The sequence below is a fragment of the Sciurus vulgaris genome, assembly GCF_902686455.1.
Source record: "Sciurus vulgaris genome assembly, chromosome: 16".
In the NCBI taxonomy this organism is placed as follows: Eukaryota; Metazoa; Chordata; class Mammalia; order Rodentia; family Sciuridae; genus Sciurus; species Sciurus vulgaris.
The window spans coordinates 7,265,185-7,288,085 of NC_136477.1; the positions used below are offsets into that span (position 1 = coordinate 7,265,185).

At 39.7% G+C, this 22,901-nt stretch overlaps 3 protein-coding genes across 3 annotated transcripts; 2 read left to right on the top strand and 1 right to left on the bottom strand.

Moving 5' to 3' along the window:
• Positions 1–1,562: 1,562 nt before the first annotated feature.
• LOC306646159 (olfactory receptor 7G2-like) lies at positions 1,563–2,438 on the top strand (the record flags this gene model as incomplete). Its single annotated transcript, XM_079114612.1, has 1 exon — positions 1,563–2,438. One exon carries the CDS (start codon positions 1,563–1,565, stop codon positions 2,436–2,438), a length of 876 nt encoding a protein of 291 aa, XP_078970738.1.
• A 9,138-nt stretch (positions 2,439–11,576) lies between these two features.
• LOC306646112 (olfactory receptor 7G2-like) lies at positions 11,577–12,515 on the top strand (the record flags this gene model as incomplete). Its single annotated transcript, XM_079114580.1, has 1 exon — positions 11,577–12,515. One exon carries the CDS (start codon positions 11,577–11,579, stop codon positions 12,513–12,515), a length of 939 nt encoding a protein of 312 aa, XP_078970706.1.
• A 9,447-nt stretch (positions 12,516–21,962) lies between these two features.
• LOC306647081 (olfactory receptor 7G2-like) lies at positions 21,963–22,901 on the bottom strand (the record flags this gene model as incomplete). Its single annotated transcript, XM_079116111.1, has 1 exon — positions 21,963–22,901. One exon carries the CDS (start codon positions 22,899–22,901, stop codon positions 21,963–21,965), a length of 939 nt encoding a protein of 312 aa, XP_078972237.1.

Sequence of the window (22,901 nt, forward strand, 5' to 3'; positions counted from 1 at the left end):
GGCCCAGCAATACAGAGACTGCAGGAGTCACCCTGGGGCCACCTCACTCAGCAGCCCTGCCCCATTCAGAAAACAAGGCCTGAGCCTCCTCCCCAAACTGAGCCCTCCTGACCAGGGATCCACTGACTCATTTGGTCTTTCTGCACTTTCTGAGGACACATCTTCCATCTTTAATATCCAACTGAGATACTGAGCAACATTCTTCTTGAAGCCAACAAGGTAATGAAATCCACTTCCAAGTTAATCCTTTGGAAGTTTGACTCATGTATATAATGCATTCATTATTTAATTCGTTTTATATTTTAATTTTTATTGTTGCATATCAATGACACCGATGGTGGGTTTCATTGTACCATAGTGGTACATATGTAAAAAACTCAGTTTGATCAATTTCACTTCCTGTACCTCCCATAACTTCCCCTTATTCTTCCTCCCAGTCCTTCTCTAAACACTAATGGTCACTGTTCTACTTTCATGGCATTCATCTCCCTTTCCCCACTTTTCCCTCTAGTTTCCACATATGAGAGAAATCACATCATATTTTTTCTCCCTGAGGATGACTTATTTGGATGGACTAAGCTCTGTATACCCTCAAGGTGTACAAGGTGAGGGTCGGATGTATGTACACCCTGCAAAATGATGACCACAAAGAAGCTGATGAAAACATCCCCCATGGAGTTCCCACTGGACAACTAGAACACCCAGGCTGCTCCAAAGAGGATGATGTGTCCATCCACAGAGCTGTGCTGGAGTCTGGATCAAATTCAGAGTGTGTGAGAGCAGGATCCCACCAAGTGGTAGGTATGTCCTTCACAGTTTCTTCTGTCCCCCCTGGGCCAGAGACCACTGCTCTACAGGATGCTTCCAGTTGGACCATGATTGTCTTAGAAGCATCTGCCTCCTTATAAGATTCTCTCTTCTGAATATCTGGAAATCATTGATTTTAGATGTCTGTGCATTATACTTGTTCTCTCATTTAGCTATTTAAAAATGAAAAGGTGTACCATTCACCAAATTAAGGGAAGAACACTCTTAGATAAGACAGAGGATTTTATAAAGAGATTTTCTCAGCTTCCCCTAGAATTAATTGCTAAAGGAGACAAGGACCACTGTACTTGTAGTTTTATGAACTTCAAACGTTTTCCTGTCGTTTCTTAGGTACAAATGGATGAATACCATCTCCCCACTGTGACTAATTTCATGAGTAAAGATGGACATGTATTTAAGGCAGGGGAAAAGCTAGAGGCCTTGTTCAGGAAGAAAGTGTTAAAATTGCACAGGATAATGATGATACCTCAGATATCACTCAGAAAAACACATGACTAGGATCCATGAGATTTGTTTGTTTCTTTTTAATGCATTGGTTCTCAAAATTCTGCATATATCAAAGTCATCCAGAGGGCTAATTAAAACACTGCTGCCCTTGTCGCAAAATAGGATAAGCAGTGGTTCTGGAGTGAGGACAAAGAGTTCACGTTCATATTCTTCCAAAACGCCGCTGGTGCTGTCTATATACTTTTGACTCTGTCACCACATAATTTTTTATCAGATTTATTCACAGCATGAAACCCAGAAATGAAACAGCTGTTTTAGAATTTCTACTCTTGGGACTGACAAATGACCCAGCACTACAGTCCCTCATCTTCAGCCTGTTCCTGTCCATGTACCTGGTCACCATCCTGGGGAACCTGCTCATCATTCTGGCTGTCAGCTCTGACCCCTACCTCCACACCCCCATGTACTTCTTCCTCTGCAGCCTGTCCTTTAATGATGTCTTCTTAAGCACATGCATAATTCCTAAGATGCTGGTGAACATCCAATCACAGGATCAGAGCATCACCTACACAGGCTGCCTCTCTCAGGTCTGCTTTGTCATACTCTTTGCAGTCCTGGAAAATTCTCTCCTTGCAGTGATGGCCTATGATCACTATGTGGCCATTTGTCACCCCTTGAGGTACACAGTCATCATGAAGCCCTGCCTCTGTGTTCTGATGGTGTTAGTCTCACTGTCTATCAGCACTGTGGATTCTCTGCTGCACACTCTGCTGTTGATGCAGCTGTCCTTCTGCACAGACTTGGAGATCCCCCACTTCTTCTGTGAACTTGCTCAGGTCATCAAGCTGGCCTGCTCTGAAAACATCATCAGTAACATACTGATATACATCTCAGTTGGCATATTTGCTGGTGTTCCTCTCTCTGGAATCATTTTCTCTTATTCTCACATAGTGTCCTCTGTCTTGAGATTGCCTTCATCACAAGGGAAGTATAAGGCCTTTTCCACCTGTGGGTCTCACCTGTCAGTAGTTTGCTTATACTATGGAACAGGTTTGGGGGTGTACATCAGCTCTGCAGTGACTGACTCCCCCAGGAAGACTGCAGTGGCCTCAGTGATGTACACCATGGTCCCTCAGATGCTCAACCCTTTATCTACAGCCTGAGGAACAGGGCCATGAAGGAGGCCTTGAGGAAACTCATTGGCAGGACAGCTTCTCCACTATGATGTATAATTTGCTTTGTTCCTATGTTTCTATAGTCAGTCCAGTGAGAGGATTTTTGATGAGGCAGAATGCCAAGTACTTCCATCTCTGCCTTCTTTTATGTGACAGGAAAACCTAATCACCAGATGCTGTTTAACTTCTTTGGAGCCTGCGATGGCTTCTTGTCCAGTTCTCTGATATCCCATGCAATTCTTCAGACAATTTCTTTTCTCTGGGTTCACATGAGGAGAGCCTGAAGGAGGGGTTCTAGTTTTAGCAAACTCTGCGTTGATGCGCTCTTAAAAACACCTAAGAAGTTTCTTTTTTTTTTTTTTTTTTTTTTTTGCGGTGCTGGGGATTGAACTCAGGGCCTTGTGCTTGCGAGGCAAGCACTCTACCGACTGAGCTATCTCCCCAGCCCGAAACACCTAAGAAGTTTCTAAGATGAAACTGCAGGAGGGGACACTCCTGCAAAACTTAAGACCAAGGGAAGGACACTGGTTTTCTACATCTGTCACAATATTCCCTCCAGGCTCAATATCTGCATCCTCTGTAACCAGCTTGGGACTCAGGAGAAAAATTCTCCTGCAGGGGGAAACAGTGAGCTGCAGGGGGGAACAGTCTTTCAAAACTTAAGCAAAGCTTTGATTGTTTGTACAGCAGATTTTCCCTGATCACGTGATTGTGAGAGGCGGATAGTGTATTGCATTTCTACTTGCATTTTAAGCTTGTATTTGCTTTTTGATTAGTCCTGTGCTGTTTAACAAATGATATCAACCTCCAACCTCTACCTCATTGCTTGTACTCCATCAAGCAGAGCTGGATTTGGGGGATGCTATTTTGGAATTTTGTGGATTTGTCTCCAGGAAGGAGAGTTCTAGAAAGTGAACAGGACAGGGAAAGATGAACACAAGGTCAAGGTCATAGATGAAGACTACCTTAAACCTAACTGCAGGTTAGGGCCACACATATTTCATTTCATTGGTTCACCGACTATGAAGAAAATGAACCAATATTTTATATTCAATTAATTACCGAGATTTTCCCTGAAGAACTATATCCCCTGTGATCAGATTGGCATCTTCCCTGCTCAGTTTCATTACTTATAAAATTCATTTCATTAGATTTATCTCAGTAACTTGAGATGGTTTCGTGATATGGAGGCTTTGTGAAATGCAGTCGATTCTCAAAGAAAAAGAACCCCCAATTCTAACACCTGGGGCAAGAAAGAGAATATCATTCATTACAAGTCTTCAGAAGTGGGAATGTGCTATTTTAGGGATTAAAGCTTCCCTGAGACCTACACAAGGTGGCCTCTTCCAAAGACTTGTTCTCCTGAGTCCCAAGCTGGTTACAGAGGATGCAGATATTGAGCCTGGAGGGAATATTGTGACAGATGTTGAAAACCAGTGTCCTTCCCTTGGTCTACTGATGCTATAATTCACTTTGGAGTTATGCAGGGGACAAGTGCATTGTAAATTGATAACATCATTTGATATCTCCATCTCGTCTTCCCCTCACTTGTTGATATGCACATACATGGGCAGAGGGGGAATGCAACTCATGTTGAAAGAGGATTTTTGCTCAGAATGATCTCATTCCTTATTTTCTGTGTAGGCATGAATTGTAATAACATAATATTTTATAAGAAAAAGAGAAAGACAGAAATTGGTTTAATGCAGGCAATTTCTCATGGTACAAATTTGTCTCAAAAGTCTTATTTTTAAAACTCTGATAGTCATTCACCCCTCTATATGTGACCATACAATTTACTACATCAATTTCTTGTTGTCCTTCATAAACATTCAAGGTCATGACTGATGTCTGGGTCTTGGTTGAGAGTCCATCCTGTTGTTGGGTTTAGCAGATGCTCATTGGTTTTCAGTCCTCTTTTTACATGATGTGGGGTGACAATAAAAATCCGGAATGCTTTCAGTCATTGATGGTGGGTAGTGTATAAAACTGAATTGAATATTCTCTTTAACTTCTCCTGGTGAAATGTAAGATAGTTTTATTCTTGGGATGCATTTATGGGATACAGGGTGCCATTTTTCCTTATGGAAGTTGAAATGAGTTTTCCTAAGTGACTGAACTAACTTGCCTGTCTTTGGATGATTCTGGTGCTTAACATCATCACATCTGGTGAGGTAAAATAATGCTTTGTTAGTTTGTACTTCTCTTTTCCTGAGGTGGAGTGTCTTTATACATACTAAATGAGACTCTTATTTTTCCCATTTTGGAAAATGTGTCTTTGAGATATTTCTATTCAGGTGCTTGTCCTTTTGGCAACATGTAGAAGTTCTATATTTAATTAGAAATTCTAACATTTTTTATGTTCTGTGGATGACAATTTATTATTGTTTTGTCTGCCTTATTTTGCAACTGCTTTAAAGCATTTAATGTTTACACAGGTGGTCAATTTTAAAGCAGTCCCCATGTCAATATCCCCTAATTTTGAGGACTCAATAATCGATTTCTTCACATTTTTATTGGTGCATTATAATTTATACATAATAGTGGGATTCACTGTTACATATTCATACATGCACATGATAAACTATATAGTTTGGTCAATACCATCCCCATTATTTCCCCTTTAGCTTCCTTGCTCCCTCCCCAGTCCCCTTCCTCTTCATAGATCTTCCTTTATTTCTCATGAGAGTCCCACCCCCATGTTTATTTCCTTTACCATCTTCAGCTTTTCATAAAAGAGGAATAATATGACCCTTGACTTTCTGAGTTTGGCTTATTTCTCTCAACACAATGCTCTTAAGTTCCATCCACTTTCATTCTTCTTCACTACTGACTAAAACTCCACTGGGTATAGATACCATGTTTTCTTTCTCCATTCACTCACTGATGAACACCTAGGCTTGATCCAGTATTTGACTTTTATTAATTGTGCTGCTGTAAACATGGGTATGCACAATAGTGACTCCAGTTCTTTGGGATAAACACCGAGTAGTGTTGTCAGTGAATTGCTTGGTGATTCCATTCTAGTCTTTTGAGGAGCCTCTATACTGAGGTCCATTTGGTTGTGCTAATTTACCACCTAACCAACAGTAACAGTGTGCCTTTTCCCCACATTCTCCATAGTATTCATTATTGCTTGTGTTCCTGAGGGCTGCCATCTTAACTCAATCATTCTTGATAACAAAAGCTGTACTTACTTCAGTAAAAAGAATTTAGAGTTTTACCTTTTAGTTTATTGTCATGAAATGCTCTTTCTTGACCTTTGCTTCTGAGTTGAAACAAATCCACATTTCTCTTTTACTACCAGTTCAATAATAAGTAAACTATTCATCCTTGTGCTGATTTTCTTCTGGACTCTCTTGTCACAACAACAGGATTGAGTATTTGTCTCCCGACACTAAGGTCAATGTCTTCATTATGGTAATACACTTGCCCTATATAAGCAGTTTTCTTTTGGTAACAAACTTCAACTGTTCTTTGGTACTTTGTACCACATGTATGCATCTTTTCTGTTAACTTTAAATTTCCTGCACGAATATTGATAACAAACCCTGTAACTTAAATAGAGGACCTGTAATATTTAGAAAATACATATATTGAAGCTAATGTTTTGATATTGTATAAGGTTGATAGTGAATCTCTACAAAGATAATAAATCATATTTCTTATACATGTATAGCCCATATTGATTAAAGACAAAGTTTTAGGAAACAAATAAATATAACATTAAAAGTTATCAGATTTGAACCATATGTAAAATGGTCCCTTTGTAACAATTTTAATTTTTGGAAAGGTATATTCTCTGTTATAACTTCTATTATTGAGGAGACAGACATGTAGATATCCTTAAAATATTTTCTCTTCACTCCTGTTTTAGTTCTTCCCAACATTGCTTCTTAGACTAGTGCTATTCAATGGCACCTAGAAGGTGATGCATATAACCCAGGGCAGAGGAAATGGGTTTCCATGTGTGACTGGCACTTGAGTCAGTGTGAGCAGTAAGTATGCAGGGCAAAGAAGGTCACACTCAGGGTGTCTCAGGGTCAGGGATCCGCAAAGGCCAAACTGACAAAGGTAAGGAGTTTGTCAACCTAAAGTCAGTCCCGCAGCCAGCCATCCTGACAATGTTGCATAGGAGGGACCTCACCCACACCATGTCAGGAATTCTCTACTAGCTATTTGTATGGACAGGTTGTCCTAAGTCCCTCCTCTACAGCTGCCATTGAGGCTCCCAGGTGTTCCAAGCTCCATGTTCTTTTTCTCTCTACCAGGTGAATCCACTTCCTCCCTAGCAGCTATGACATAAGCGACCTTGACTCTTGTGTTGGGACATTGTGTCTTCAGCTTAAGACACACAGTTTGTTGCTATTTTCTCCCGTTGTTTCAAGTCCCTGTATATTTATTCTTCCCTATAGTCCTTCTGACTCAGAAAAATGCATGCAACATATCACCTTAAGGATAGTGTGTTAATCATTAATTTATTATTATGAAGGTGTCTTCTAAATAACACTCAGAGCAACTTAGGCTTCAGAAAGTTTACTGTCTGCACTGCAGTATGGGTCCTGTTTGGGGCTGCCCCTTGCTGTATGCCACTTTGATGGGCAGGGAATTGAAGACATTGATAACCCAAGCAAGCCTTGTGGCTTTTGTCCAGCAGTGTTCCCAGGAGACAAGTGGTGCCATCTTGCTGACCTTTCAGCTGCTACCTCTCAGAGGTCACCTCAGACCCTTGTGTATGGTTTACTCCAAAGTCTGTCATCTGAGCTTCAAATGTATAGGAATTTCTGTTAAAAAAAATCCATGTCTGGGTATGTGGCACATTCTGTAGCACTGGCCTGGGATGGGTGAGGCCCGGGGTTCAACCTCCAGCCATACGAGAAGAAAAACAAACAAAAAAGAAAACTCCCTCTCAGACCTGACACTACTCTGACCATTCTACTTCATTTTCCCCTGGAAAACTCTTCAAGGGGATCTCTATTCTCAGCATCCCCAGTTCTTCTCCTCATGAATTTTGTAAGTCTGTCCAGTGTATCTGGGGCCTGATTTCTCATTGGGAAGTTTTGTGACCTCATCCATCACTAGTCGGGTCTCTGCTCCTGAACTCATTTTATTGACTTCTGCCTAGTGACACGGAGAACACCACAGATCCGTCCATCAGTCCAGTTCTTCTTTAGATACTTTCCTGCAACTTTGACATGCTCAAGTCTTCAGTCCTGGGTCTACATGTGGCTCGACTCCTGAGTTCATCCATATTCCTCATAAGGAAGCTCCACTTCTGCTTTTGGAAACTAAACTCCTAGGACACTGTTTCCTGGATACCTGGAAAAAAGAAGTACTTTCTTACTTAGAGAGATGAGTTTATACAGTCTGTTGTTTTCTTCTCACTACCATCTCATGTTTGGGTTTTGTTATTATTATTATTTTTATTTATTTGATATCAGAAATTGTATCTTACATCTACACATTATAGTTTTCCTCAGGTTGTACATGAAAACACTGACTTGCTTGTAATCCTATTAATGTGTTTGTACATTGTGTCTATTAATCCTCATTTTAATGTGAGTAGGGTTATCATGATGAAGAAAGTAACCATGATGATGTCTTGTCATAAATTTCAAAAAATATACAATGTAAAATATGAATTCATACATGGAGTTAACAAATTGTAACTTGAGTTGATAAATACATAAAAATTTTGAAGCCCATAAATGAAGCATAGTTTAAAAATAACACCACCATATTGTGTCCTCTCCTCCTATTAAACTATTATATCTATCTAACTTGATGTATGGACACATGAGGCAACTAGAGCTTTTTGGTGACATTATATTTGAATGTACACATCAGATAAGAATGAAGAACTACAATTTCTCCTAAGAAAAATGTATTTTGAAACTACTGGGGTGGAATTTAAAATGGTGTTTATGAAACTCTCTGCAGGGAGGTAAAGCCCTCTGTTACTTGTCAAGCACCAGTGATGACACAGAATATATTAGAGTTTATTTTGTCTATTACGTGAAAAAATGTAGTTCAACAATTGCCCAAAAATTATTAAGGGGATACACTCTGTGTGATCATAAAATGCTATAGTTTAGTTGTCACCCAAAGTCCCCTGTACTAAGTATTTAGTCACCAGCCTGTGGTGGTACTGGGAAGTGGTAGAACCTTCCAGAGTTGGGTACTAATGGAAGGACGTTAGATCATTGAGAACTGGGACCTTAAATGGGATAGTATAACTCCAGCCCCTGGTCTGTCTTTCTCTCTCCATTTCCTAGCTGCCTAGTCTGTTACAAATTCCCTCCAGGATATACTGTGTTGTCACTGGCCCAAAGTGATAGCCCAAGTGGCCATGCAATCAGACATATGAAACTATGAACCAGAGTAAACCTTTCTTCTTTTTCAGTTTATTAACCTCAGATATTCATTTCAGCAATTAAAAACTGACTAGCACAATATCTTAGCAAATATATACAAATGTTATTTATGCCCACACTTATAGGACCAAAATTGAATCAGTCTTTTTGAAATTATTAATTAAATAGAGATGGCAAACAAAAGAGAGATGGCTTTGTTTGTAACTGAAAAGGAGCCCTGGAATGCATTAGAGACATGCCACACATTACCTTATGTGAGCAAGAGCCATTCAATGCAACTGAGGAGAAACAAGGGAGAGAACTGAGTGGAGCAAGCATGGCCTCAGGGGTCAGGAACCAATCACACCAATCCCTCATTTCTGCAGAGTTGGTCTTCATGGACTTGCACTCTTGGGATCAGAATGTTAGCAAAACAGCTGATCTGAAGATGGGTTTTAGGTATGTCACTGACAGGGATAGATTCAGACACTGCAGGAGTCAGCCTGTGAAGCCTCACTCTACAGCCCTGCTGCAGCCAGGAAGCAGCACCTGAGCCTCCTCCTGAGATGAGTCTTCATGACCAGGGTTCCACTCCATCATCCAGTCTGTCTGTCTGTTTCCTAAGGACAGATTTTCCAATGTCAATATCAAGGTGAAACTTTGAAGCCAACCAGGTAACTAAAGCTGCTTAGTTAATGCTTTGAAAATGTGACTCATGTATCTCATTCATTTATTATGAAATTCATTTTAGTTCCTATATATGTCATCATATGCCCTTGCCAAGCAAACACGGGCAGAGAGGATGTTTCCCTCTTATTTTTCTACCCACTGACATTCCCAGAGAGCATTCCAACTCATCCAATGCTTTCTTGATTTTTTCATTTATGCTGCTGAGGATGGTTTCTCTCTTTATTCCTTCCTCCATCACCCTGAAGCAATCTTCTCTCTAAGAAATGTAAAGTGCTTCTGTGCAGCAGTGCATGGCAGAAAGAAAGAAGGTTTGAAGGAAGAAGGAAGGGATGGAGGGAGGAAGAGAGGGAGGGAGGGAGGGAGAGAGGAAGGATGGAAGGAAAAAAAAAACAAAAAGAAAGAGAGAGAAAGAAACCAGTAGGGAATGCCAGCTGAAGGATTCCATATGTCAAACGCCACACTTGGTGCATTACTTTGACATACATTTTATCAGTAAACATTCCCACAGTGATTTTTCAGCTCCATGGAAGTATAAGTGATTTTAATTTGCATGTATTCAAAGTGTACATTATGATGTTTGGATATATGTGTACATTGGATAATGATTTACAATAGATTAATGAACAAACCTGCAGTGCAGTTCCCATTATACAAAGAGAACACACCAACCTCTCAGAGTTGATGATTTTTGCCCTTCCCAAAGAGTGTCCTAGAATTACTGTCACATTCAGGAATATTAATGAGACTAATGACACTAACATTAATCAAAGTGGTAAATGCTGTCATAGCCACTTCCGTCTCTCACTGAAGACAAAGACCACCGCTGGACAGTGGCCTGCCAGCCACTGTAGGATCCTGCTTGTGTGACAAGCATGTGTTATCATGTAAACTGTTGTTTTCTGAGTATCAGGAGATCTTATTTTCATCACTTTTCTCAGACATCTTTGCTCTTCATTAACCTCTCCTTTAGCTGACACTTAAAAAGCAAATTACCACCTGTTGACCAACAGAAGGTCTCCCTTAGGATGAGGAAGATAATCTCAGATAAGGTTTCCCAGCTTCCCTTAGAGTTAATGGCTAAAGAACATGTTTTATGTTCCATGGTGGAGTGTTCTGAGCTTCAGTGTGGAAGAACATTTTCTAACATTTGCTGAGGACCATCTGGTGGGATGCCATTCTTCTGCAATAACTACTTTTGTGGACAGATGTGGGCATACATTGAAAGTGATAGAGAGACTAGGGAAGTCAGGAAGTGGCACAGGGAAATGGTGTTATCTGAGTAACCAATTAGGAATGTACTCTCCGGAGGAAGGAACAGAGTTGGATACAGGAAGATTCTAGCACTCAGAATAGCTGAGCTCAAACCCAGTCTGAGTCAAGCACTCACTGCGGATCTCACATCCGTGATATAACCTCCACTTGCCTAAGTGTCCTCATGGGTAAATGTGGATGCTAACTAGAACGTACACACCTGCAACTGGAAAGAGATTTCAGGTTATTATGAAGCACGCCAATGTTATGGAACCATCACTTTAGAAGACAGATTTCTAAATTATATTCTTGTCTTTTAGAATGGTGGGGAATAATTGTGATTGAAAAGTTATGCCTTATGCTTGGTTTCATTCTCCCCTCTTCACACAGTAAATAAAACAGTTGATGTTCAGTGCAATTTCACTTCCATAAAAGGAAGGGAGGGAAATGGGGGAAACAAGGGAACAGGAAAGGATGGAGAAAGTAACAAATGAAAGTACAAATATTCACTTCAGTTCACAGGACCTGTGAGAAAGTGATTCTTTTTTTTTCCTCTGCAATAAGAACAGTTTTATTTCTTCCTTTCCAAGCTATATATAGCCTTTTATTTACTTTTTAATAAAAATTGAACAGACTCTCAAAATTCAGCAGGCATTCAAAGGTTTCTTAAAGCATTAACTTACAGTTCTCATGCCCAGCAAGCATCAGGAAGCTTTCTGGATTGGAGACCAAGATTTTGCATTTCTAACATCTTCCCAAGTGCTGCTGCTTCTTCTGATCCCACAATTGATGATCTATTAACTCCACCTTTTCCATCAAATTCATCAAATACATGGAAACCACAAACCAAACTACTGTTTCAGAATTCCTTCTTCTGGGACTGACAGATGACCCAGCACTGCAGTCCCTCATCTTTAGCCTTTTCCTGTCAATGTACCTGGTCACCATCCTTGGAAACCTGCTCATCATCCTGGCTGTCAGCTCTGACCCCCACCTCCACACCCCCATGTACTTCTTCCTCTGCAGTCTCTCCTGTAATGACATCTGTTTAAGCACATGCATAATCCCAAAGATGCTACTGAGCATCCAGACCCAGGATCAGAGAATCACTTATGCAGGCTGCATAACCCAGGTGTGCTTTGTCATAGTATTTGCACTTTTAGAAAATTTTTTCCTTGGGGTAATGTCCTATGACCGCTATGTGGCCATTTGTCACCCCCTGAGGTACAGAGTCATCATGAACCCTTGCCTCTGTGTCCTTCTCATCATGATCTCCTTGCTTATCAGCATTTTTCATGGCTTACTGCACAGTCTGATGGTACTGAGGCTGTCCTTCTGCATAGACCTGGAGATCCCCCACTTCTTCTGTGAACTTGCTCAAGTTGTTAAGTTGGCCTGTTCTGACACCCTAGTTGAAAACATACTGATATATGTTTCATCTTGCATATTTGTTGGTGTTCCTCTCTCTGGAATCGTCTTCTCTTACATTCACATTGTGTCCTCTGTCTTGAGAATGCCCTCATCAGAAGGAAAGCATAAAGCCTTTTCCACCTGTGGGTCTCACCTGTCTGTCGTCTCCTTGTTCTATGGCACAGGTTTTGGGGTGTACATTAGCTTTGCAGTGACTGACTCTCCCAGGAAGTCTGCAGTGGCTTCAGTGATGTACACTCTGGTCCCTCAGATGCTGAACCCCTTTATCTACAGCCTGAGGAACAGGGACATGAAGGAGGCCTTGAGAAAGCTCACTGGAAGGACGACTTCTCTTCTATGATGTATCAATTTCCTTGGACTCTGTTTTCGAGAGAAAGTCTCAGGGACTGGTCTCCTGCTGAATCAGAATGCCTGGATCTTCTGTCGCCACTTTCTTCTAGGGTGATGGGGGTTAACTAATAACCTGATGTGCTTTATTTTGTCTTGAACCCTGACCTTTCTTTTTGTCTAGTTTTGTGATGTTTGACCCATGATTGCTATTCTCCTGTATACATTCTTTGCTCATGTACCACAGAAACAACACCTGAATCCAGAGTTCTAATTTCAACTGGTTTTGTTTTGGTGTACACTTAGAAACACAAGTTGGAGAAGCTGGATGGACAGAATAATATTGGAGCCAAGCTGTGACCTATCTACAAAAGCCTTACAGATCAGCATATGGTTGGTGTCATTTGAGTGCCTTCCTAGAGTTTATTTTACTATGAGACAAAGGGGTAGCCATTCACCTCTCATGTACTATTTAGGGGCCAACCAGCAACTTCTGGTAATAGCATCAACCATGTTAAGCATAATAGTCTCTGAAGTTGGCATAGTTAGCTAGACGTTATCAGTGCTTTCAGATCATTCATCAATGAGAGGTGCCTTCAGTTCTAATAAGGAAAGAAAAGTCTACCATTAATATGCTCCATCTGATGGAGTTTCCATCATTCCTATTTGAGGTGTCCTATTTCCTGAGCTTTGTTTCTTCCTAGGGCACCAGGAGATAGCAGCAGATTCAGGTGTCATACCTGGACATGATGCTAGAGACAATAAACTGAATGCCATTCCTGGGCTAATTGGTATGTAATGTTCATGGATTAGACTGAATCTCTGTGCAGACTGAATGAAGACCCTCAACACACACCCAGAACCTTATCCACTAGTTTTTATTAACACACATGATGATTGGGTACTGTTACTTGTTTGAGAAGAGAGGGTTTGATGAGAAGGAGTTTTTCCTGGATTATTTGAGTAGATCTTCGTTGTAGACATGTTTCCATATTAACAGTCTGAATTATAGAAGAAAGAAGAAAGAGTCATGTAACAATGAAGGTAGAAATTGGATTGATGCAGCCAAATGTGAAAACTTTTGTCCTATGAACCTGTCATTTTCAAAGAACTACAATGAACTTTTGTCACCATGTAGATATTATTACACATATTTTTGACCTTGTCAAAGTTCACATTTAATATATTCTGTTTCCTGTCATTACTAACATCCTTATTTTCAAAACCATTTATGCTGTTTTGTAGGTTTTCATTCATTCTTTTCAGCAAAATGATTTTCTTTTGTTAAAGTTAAATCATTTCTACAAATTACATCATGAGGTTTCAGTTTTTTCAAGACTTGAAGCAGTTCTGATCATGGAAGTATGATGTAGGAGCAAAGGGAAATATTCTCCCAGGTACACATTAGTTAATGGCAATGTGGTACAAACAGGCCTGTTTAACGTCTTCATTTTTATTCCTGCATTTTTATCCCCCATATTTTTCATTTTGCATTGCGACATTAAAATCAGTAGCACTTCTGATGTTGATGAACTGTTGGCATCTATTTCTGCCATAGTGAATAAATCTCTTGAGTGTTCTCCTCTGTGTCTTCTAAAGGAAATAAAACAGTTGTACTCTGGGTATGAAGTTTTGGGCTGAGTGGACTGAGTGACCATTCATCTCTGGGTGTTTCCACTGAGATTTCCTAAGGGATCAACCCACTCTACCTTCCATTAGATATCCCTAGTGTCATATTCTCTTACACTGAAAACTCGGTGGGTGTAAAATAGAATTTAATTAATTTACATTTCCCTCCAGATAAGAATCAATAATCCCATTTATTAGGGACCACTTTTCTCTTTTGTGAAATGTGTGCGTTTATGGCATATCCACTGGGCTTCTTCTCTTTCCAACATCAATTCCTAACAGTTCTTTGTGTACTTGTACTAGCAGTTACGTTCATCTATGTACACTGAAAATTCACCCATCAGGAAAACACCTCGGGTTGCATGCTTGCCACGGAATTTAGTAGTCGCCCTCTAATTCATTTTAATATGGTTTATTTTGTCAAAATTTTCCCTCAGGGCCTGTACTCAGTCTTTTTTGATATTGAAACTTCTACGTTGACTGATAAAGTATTTGTAGTCTTGCATCTTTCCTTTCCCATTTGAAGCTGAAGCCATGGGGAATTTATATTTTCCCTGGATGCAAGAAAAGAATCACATTCATCTTCATGACTGAGCACCTTTCATTAAATAGTCCAGCCTTTACATTGAGACCAGTTCAGCTGTAAAGAAGCAGTGCACTTGGGTGTTTCTGTTTCCTGGCCTCCTTTCTAAATGGTGGCATTGTTGTATCTATCCCTATAGTAACATCACATGCCTTAATGACTGCAGCTCCCTGGTCAGCAAAACTGTTTCCTCTATCAACAAAGAAGCACCAGAGACTTTTTAGTTATAATCACACAGGTACCATGGCCCCAGGTTAACTGTTTTTCTGTAAATTTGCAATTTTTGTCAACAATATTAATAGATTAGACTCATAGTTTATATCTGTGGTCTTGTATTATTACTTGTAATGTGCATATGTTATAATATTGGGATGTTTTGAAAATGTGGTGATGAAATTCTTAAAAGGAGATAAAATATATATTCAATAGACAATTTTGACTTCAAAGAATATATTAGAACTATTGTTTATGGTGTACAAGGAGGTTCATATTTCACTCATCCAAACATTGAACTAACATTAAGTGGTTGCAATTTGTATGGTACTTTTAACATATTATCACTGATATTAAATAGATAGATAGATAGATAGATAGATAGATAGATAGATAGATAGATAGATGATGGGTAGCATTCCCAATTTTTGTTTCTCAAAACAGTGTCTTCCTTGACTTCACAAAATGCATAGCCAACTGCCCACTTGACGGCCATGTGGACAACTAACAGACATCTCAAAGCCAACATTTCTATAAAACCATGGTAATAATTCTCAGGTGTCTACACACACACACTCTTCTGTCCCTTCCAGCAGCTCCTCAGTGTTTTCTGTCATTGTGCAACCTCTGTGGAAGAATCTTCCTCATTTACAAAGCAAGTTCTGGGGCTGGATTTTTGAGAGCATAGTCTCAGCATGGCCCCAAATGATCTGTGCTCATATGACAACTGGCTACTCCTGTGTCTCCCAGAAGGAGGCCCGTGTTCTGCAGGGAGATTCCTGTAAGGACACCTGTTGCTAGTGCTATCAGGTATGCCTGGTCCCCTGAGCATAAATAGATTGTTGCTATTGTCATATGTGATTTCGAGAGCAAATGTTCTTCACTTTACTTCTCTGTCAACCACCTACAATATCTGGGAAATAAATTCCCTGAATATAAGTTAGACTTCATGACTTTATTTTTGTAGTTTTGTGGAAGTTTTCAATCACTAATGGTTTAGAAAATTGTCTCCTTGCAGTGGTGGCCTGTGACTACACTGTGGTCACTTGGCACCCCTGAGGTACAGGGTCATCAAGAGCCCTGCCTGGGCATCCTGCTATTTCTGTTCTCCCTGTCCAATACCCTTGTGGATGGCACACTCTGGTGCTGCTGCAGCTGTCCTTCTGCACAGACCTTGAGTTTCCCACTTCCTCTGTGAGCTTGCTCAGGTGACTAAGCTCACCTGACACCTTGATCAATGACATTGTGGTTCATTTAATGGTTGCCAACATGGATGGCAGTTCTTTCTGTGGGATTATTTTCTCCTACATTTGAATTGTCTGTCCTCTCTTGAAAACTCCTTTGCTGGCAGAAAACCTAAACGTTATTCACCTGTGGGTCTCCCCTCTTGCTGCTTTACTGATCTTGGGGTGTACATTACTTCTGCAGTTACAGACTCGGCCAGGAAGGCTGCAGAGGCTTCAGTGATGTGCTCTGTGGTTCTGAAGATGCTGAACCCCTTTACCTACAGCCTGAGGAGCAGGGGCATGAAGGAGACCCTGAAGAAAGAAATTAATAGGTCAATGTGTTGGTGACTGCTGTCATAGATAAATCAGGTGTCTAGATTGCATCCAGGTGCCCACAGGGCTGTCCTCTGAACTTATCGATATGTCTTCACGAGGAAACTTCTTTTTCTGTGGAGGAATACTTTACTTCTTGGAGGAGATGTTAGATGTAAATCATCATTGCAGAAGTTAATGGGGAATCTGGTGAGATGAAGGGTCATAAGTTTTCCACAAGCAACAAAACAGTCCTTTGTGAGCCTGAGAATGAAAACAATAGAAATTTCATAGAACAATCAAGAGAGTATACAGACTGCCCATCATTTGGGGAGTACAGTGTTTGCTATATATGGGATCAGCAATACATCTGTTTATATATATGATTGTAAAATAATTCTGAGCATTGTGCTCAGATTATATGAAATATATTATATATAACATATGTGTATGAAGCATTATATATAACATATGATGACATAATATATAACATATAAATATATTATAAATACATATATTAAAATATTGAAATATTATGTAGAGAATATTACATAGTATATTGATTATATATTAGTACATAACATATATGTTATATATATTATATGTACTATATATTGCATATACAATGTATTACTTATAATTCTATTAAGTTTAATTATGTCTGACATAATTAGGATAAACTATACAATATATGAAAAGAGAGGGAGATAGATATGTAGGTACATAACATTTATTTATATTATAGATAAATATAAAATATTAGTATAAAGAGATAGTATGTAATTTAATGTACACATATATAATGTGTTTTATACATATAAATATATTTATATATATACATACACACTCTGATCTGATGTACATATTCTGTGTGATCCTAGTAATTTTAGATGTGTCATTTAAAAATCCTCTTTCTGATGAGATTATTAGAATCAAGTGAGAAAAATTGTGTGGCTGAGTCAGCCCAGCAGCATGGTTCATGCCCTGTTACATGAAGAATCAAATAAAATAAAGATTTCTGTCATTGCCAACCAGCCCCAACTCTTTCCTCATTATATCCTCAAAACTGTGGCAAATATATACAATGTAATATTACTCCGCCATGAAGAATGATAAAATTATGGCATTTGCAGGCAAATGGATGAAATTGGAGAATATCATGCTAAGTGAGATAAGCCAATCTCAAAAAACTAAAGGATGAATGATCTCGCAGATAAGCGGATGAGGACATATAATGGGGGGTGGGAGGGGTTAGTGTTACGGTTAGGTTTAGGGTTAGGGATAAGGAGGGTGGTAAAAATGGAGGAAGGAAGGACTGTATAGAGGGAAAGAGGGGTGGGAGATGTGGGGGGAAGGGAAAAAATAACATAATGAATCAAACAATATTGCCCTATGTAAATTAATGAGTTTTAATTAAAAAATAAATAATAAATAAATAAATAAAAATTATTGCTGGGTTCATGATGGTGCACACCTGTAATCCCAGGGACTCAGGAGGCTGAGGCAGGGGGATCAGAAGTTCAACACCAGCCTCAGCAACTTGGTGAGGCTCTATGCTACTTGGTTAGCCTCTGTATCAAAACAACAAGTACAACAGGTCCGAGAGTGTTGCTCAGTGGATCAGATCCCCTGGGTTCAATCTCCAGTACAAAAAAAAAAAAAAAATTTCATCACACATTGATAACTATTGCTGTCATTTGCAATTCACTGTAATAACATTAATAGTATGGTGAGGAAGTTTTCTCCTATTTCTGCTTTACTGAGGGGTGTTTGGGGATTTTGTTTATTTCAAACAGGTATGGATGTTGGATTAGTTTTAAAAAGTTTTTGTAAATATGAAATACTTAAACATATAATTGAAAAATATATGAAGGATTTGTACACTGTCAGCTATAAAAACTGCTGGGGAAAATTAAAGAAAGTCTAAAAATATGTACACATATAATATATGCATAGATTGGAAGACTCAGTAATGTGAACATGTCAAGTACCCCTAAATTGATATGTAGATTCAGTAAATCCCAGTGAAAATTCCAGCAGGATTTTTGGTAGAGATTTCATGTTGAAAAGGACCATGGAAGACCTAGAAGAGCCAAAACAATTTTGAAAAAGTTGAAAGAGTAAAGTCAGAATTCATGCCACCTGAATCATGAATCTACACTAATTAAAGCAGCGTGATATTGGTGCAGATGCAGACAAGTAGATGAATGGGTCACCCACAAATGGACAGCTGAGTTTTATAAGAGATGCCCCTTCAAACTGGTCTCCAGGTGCATGCAGTGGACCAGGTCTTAAATCTCTGCTTTGATCAGTTTTGGGTTGCAACCTTGAGAAAGGTCATAACTTGAGCATGGTGTCTCCCCCTCCTGCTACAATCCCAGGAAGAGCTTACCGCCAAGTGCTGTCTGCCACCAGCACTCCTGCAAGCTAGGTGACAATTTATCCTCCAGACAGGAGAGCCTGGTGACACCAGAGTGTCCACCACTCACATGTCAGTTGTACTGCCAATTTCTTTCCTCGTGGAGGGATGTCCCCTGGCATTAGGGTTTGCTTCAGTAAGGGCACAGTTAAATCAGAATCTAGAATACAGCATGGCTCCACTCACTGCCATTAACATTTGATGGACTGAATGAATGATTAAATAAATAAGTAAGTAGCTGCTAGGAAAATAAATCTGCCCATTGACACTAGAAACCCAATAGCACATCAGGTTGCCTCAAGACTGACATTTTGCTTTTGTCTCTACTCATGTGATTCTCAGTCACTGGGAGCTGCTATAGCAAAACACCAGAGGCCGGGTAGGTTGAACAATAGATGTTCTATGTCTGAGTCTCAGACTACTGACTTTTGCATAGTCCAAAACTGAAGTGCTAGAACACTAGCAAGAGTCGGTCATCTTTATGGTTTTCACATGAGTTTCTCTTCTCTTGGCAGAGAGGAAACCCTAGTATCTTTTCCTTACACAGAAGTTAATCCCATCATGTAGCTCTAAACACAAGACTTCATATAAAACTAATTACCTCCATAATACCACCTCCTAAATCACCGCATTTGGAGAATTTTGTAAACTATAATAAAAGCAGTTGAACTGGTGAAAGTCACCTTCATGATTGTAAATCAAAAGCTGTATAGGATGCATCAAAATGCCCTCTACTGTCATGTGTAGATAATTAAAACTAATAAAAAGTGTTTTAAAAAGCTGTAGGTCTTATGACCACATCAAATTTAGCTTTAGCCAACAGGTATTCTGCAATCATAAAGATGTGTTTCAGATTAGGGATAGGACAATAACACTATTCAGGAAAGAGAGGCCAGGAAAACATCAGCACATACATGAAGAGTTTCTTCATTGCTGATTTGGCGTTGTGGTGATTGACTACCAAATGAAATGTGTGCTGAGCAGTAAAAATGAGTTTAGGTTCATGCCTGAAATCAAAGACAAAAATAAATTTCTTGTGGTTTCAGCTTCAGTTGCAAAAGGCAACACAAAAATGCTTTCTGAATGCAAGTAGTCTTTTCAAGATCAATACCTAGTGAGCAGAGACAAAGGGGATTTACTGACAAATTTAAACACTGTTATACCTAAGCATGGGTAGATATCTACAAATACTAAAAACACAACTAAGCAATCCTTTTGCCATTCATACATAGGCAATGTATACTATATATAATTTATAATAATATATATAATATATAATTCTGTGTGATATTACATAAAGGACTATTTTGAATAAGATATTAAAAATGATAAGCAGAGGAAAGGAAATATCATGTATCTCATAAGAAAGGAAAATAAATAGACCATAATATATAGAATAGCACTCAACCTCATAATAAGAAAAAAACGTAAATTGATTGAATGCTATTTTGGACCTACTAGATTATCAGGGTAAAGGACCACTTCAGGGAAGATGTGGAACACCAGAAATTACTAACAGTAGGGAACATAGGTTTAACCACTTAAAACTTTTTGGAACTAACCCAAGGTGAAAAGCTCCTCTTTTATAGCCAATAATTTTACCCCAAGAACAAACTTGTCTTTTAACTCCTTCAGAGGACATAGAGGTGACTGTTAAAGTAGCTTTATTGTAAGAGAAAAAATAATAGCTACCAGAATTTCATCAATGCCAGAAATGTCCCATATTTTAATGTCATTGCACATAACATGTAACTACAGAGCACTGAAAGCAGAGAGAATCTGCTACACCCAAGACCATGACTGCTTCTGAAGCAAAATCACACTAACAAGAAGTCATCTTTTTCACTAATTAAACCTGAACTTCAATACTAGGACATATATTTAATAAGAGGGATGTCTAAAGATTTGATTTAAAATAATTCATCAGCATGTAAGAAAACAACCACTCTGTTGGGCACAGGTGATCAAACAATGGCATCAAGTGGGGACTCCACCCACCCAACTTCACCTCTGGTCACAGTGCCCCCCTGTTTGCTGTGTCTCCTCTGCTTCTGTTTTGAGGAAACACAGGATGACATTTACAACCCATCCACTGAATCAGGTAAATTCTCCTACCCTGCAAATCCCCTTCTTCCAAACAAGTAACAGTCACCATTTATCCTATTAGTGAATTGCAAGTTAGCAGGATGGGATCTGGAGATATTTCAAGGACCAACATTCAGCCCACTTCAGAGGTACAATGTGGCTCATCCATGACCCACAACTTACTAGTTAAGCCACCCAGTAGCAGGATCTCGGATTGTTACCTCTGGCATTATGTCTGGATATGACATTGCACATGCCATTATGGTCTGGGGACGGGAATGAAAATGGTGTTAGGATGAGGCCTCTTTGTGAGGAACTGAATGAAGCTCTACACTCTGCCCCAGTACATTCCCATACTTTGAAGATCTAAGAATGGAAGGTCACTCTATTGTTAGAGCTGTCATAAGCATAGGATTCTTTTCTTATTAGCACAGAGGTCATCTTCATTTAAGAGGTTCAACTACATCACAGTGATCCCAAACCACTGATATTATTTAATTCTGCCAGTTTCACAAAAAATGCAATGCATATGTTGATGCTATTTTGCCTCAAACAGATATGGATTAGTAGTACAGATCTAAGGAATTGCTTCCTGGGTCATGAATTTGCACCCCTCTGTCTCACAGTAGTATCACCAGTGGAAGGCAACAATGATGACCCTGCAGGTATGACCACACTTGTCTTCTGTCTATTCTTTCCCTGTTCTCCTAAACTAATGTTCCAACTTCTGGGGGTGCAATACAAAGAAATGTACTACAACTAGAACCCTTATTTTGGGCTCCGCTATTGTGAAACCTGAACAAAGAAATTGTGTTGGATAATGGAAATCCTAAGTCAAATATCACAGAGCTAGATCAACTAAAAAGTAAGGTTTAAATCAAATTAAAATGCAACTGGTCCTTGTGTCATCTCAACATTTTAGAAGAAGTAGTGACAAAAGAGCCAGGGATTTCAGATAAGCAGGAAACCTTAACTTACACAAAAGACCCCATCTCATTGATGAGAAACTGTCCTTCCAAGGATTTTTCTCAAGGCCTCCTTCATGTCCTTGTTCCTCAGGCTGTAGATAAGGGGTTTCAGCATTTGAGGGACCACAGAGTACATCACTGAAGCCACAGAAGAATTTCTGGGGGAGTCAGTCACTGAAGAGCTGATGTACACTCCAAATCCTGTCCCATAGAACAAGGAGACAACAGACAGGTGAGACCCACAGGTAGAAAAGGCTTTATGCTTTCCTTCTGATGAGGGCATTCTAAAGACAGAGGACACAATGTGAACATAAGAGAAAATGATCCCAGAGAGAGGAACACCAGCAAATATGCAAACTGCAACATATATCAAGATGTTGTCAATGAGGGTATCAGAACAGGACAGTTTGATAATCTGAGCAAGTTCACAGAAGAAGTGGGGGATCTCCACGTTTGTGCAGAAGGACAGACACAATGCAATCAGACTGTGCAGCAGGCCATCTACAATGCTAACCAACAATGAAAACAGGGTCAGGAGTCCACACAGGCAGGGATTCATGATGTCTATGTACCTGAGTGGATGGCAGATGGCCACATAGCGGTCATAGGACATCACTGCAAGTAGACAATTTTCCAAGCCACCAAAAACCAAGACAAAGCAGACCTGGGTGAGGCAGCCTGTGTAGGTGATGCTCTGACTCTGTGTTAGGATGTTCACCAGCATCTTTGGGATCGTGCTTGTGCTTAAACAGACATCAGTGAAGGACAGGTTGGAGAGGAAGAAGTACATGGATTTGTGGAGGTGGGAATCAGAGCTGACGGCCAGGATGATGATCAGGTTCCCCAGAATGGTAACCAGGTTCACAGACAGGAAGAGGCTGAAGATGAGGGGCTGAAGTGCTGGGTCATTTGTGAGTCCCAGGAGATGGAATTCTGAAACAGCTGTCTCATTTCTAGCTTCCAT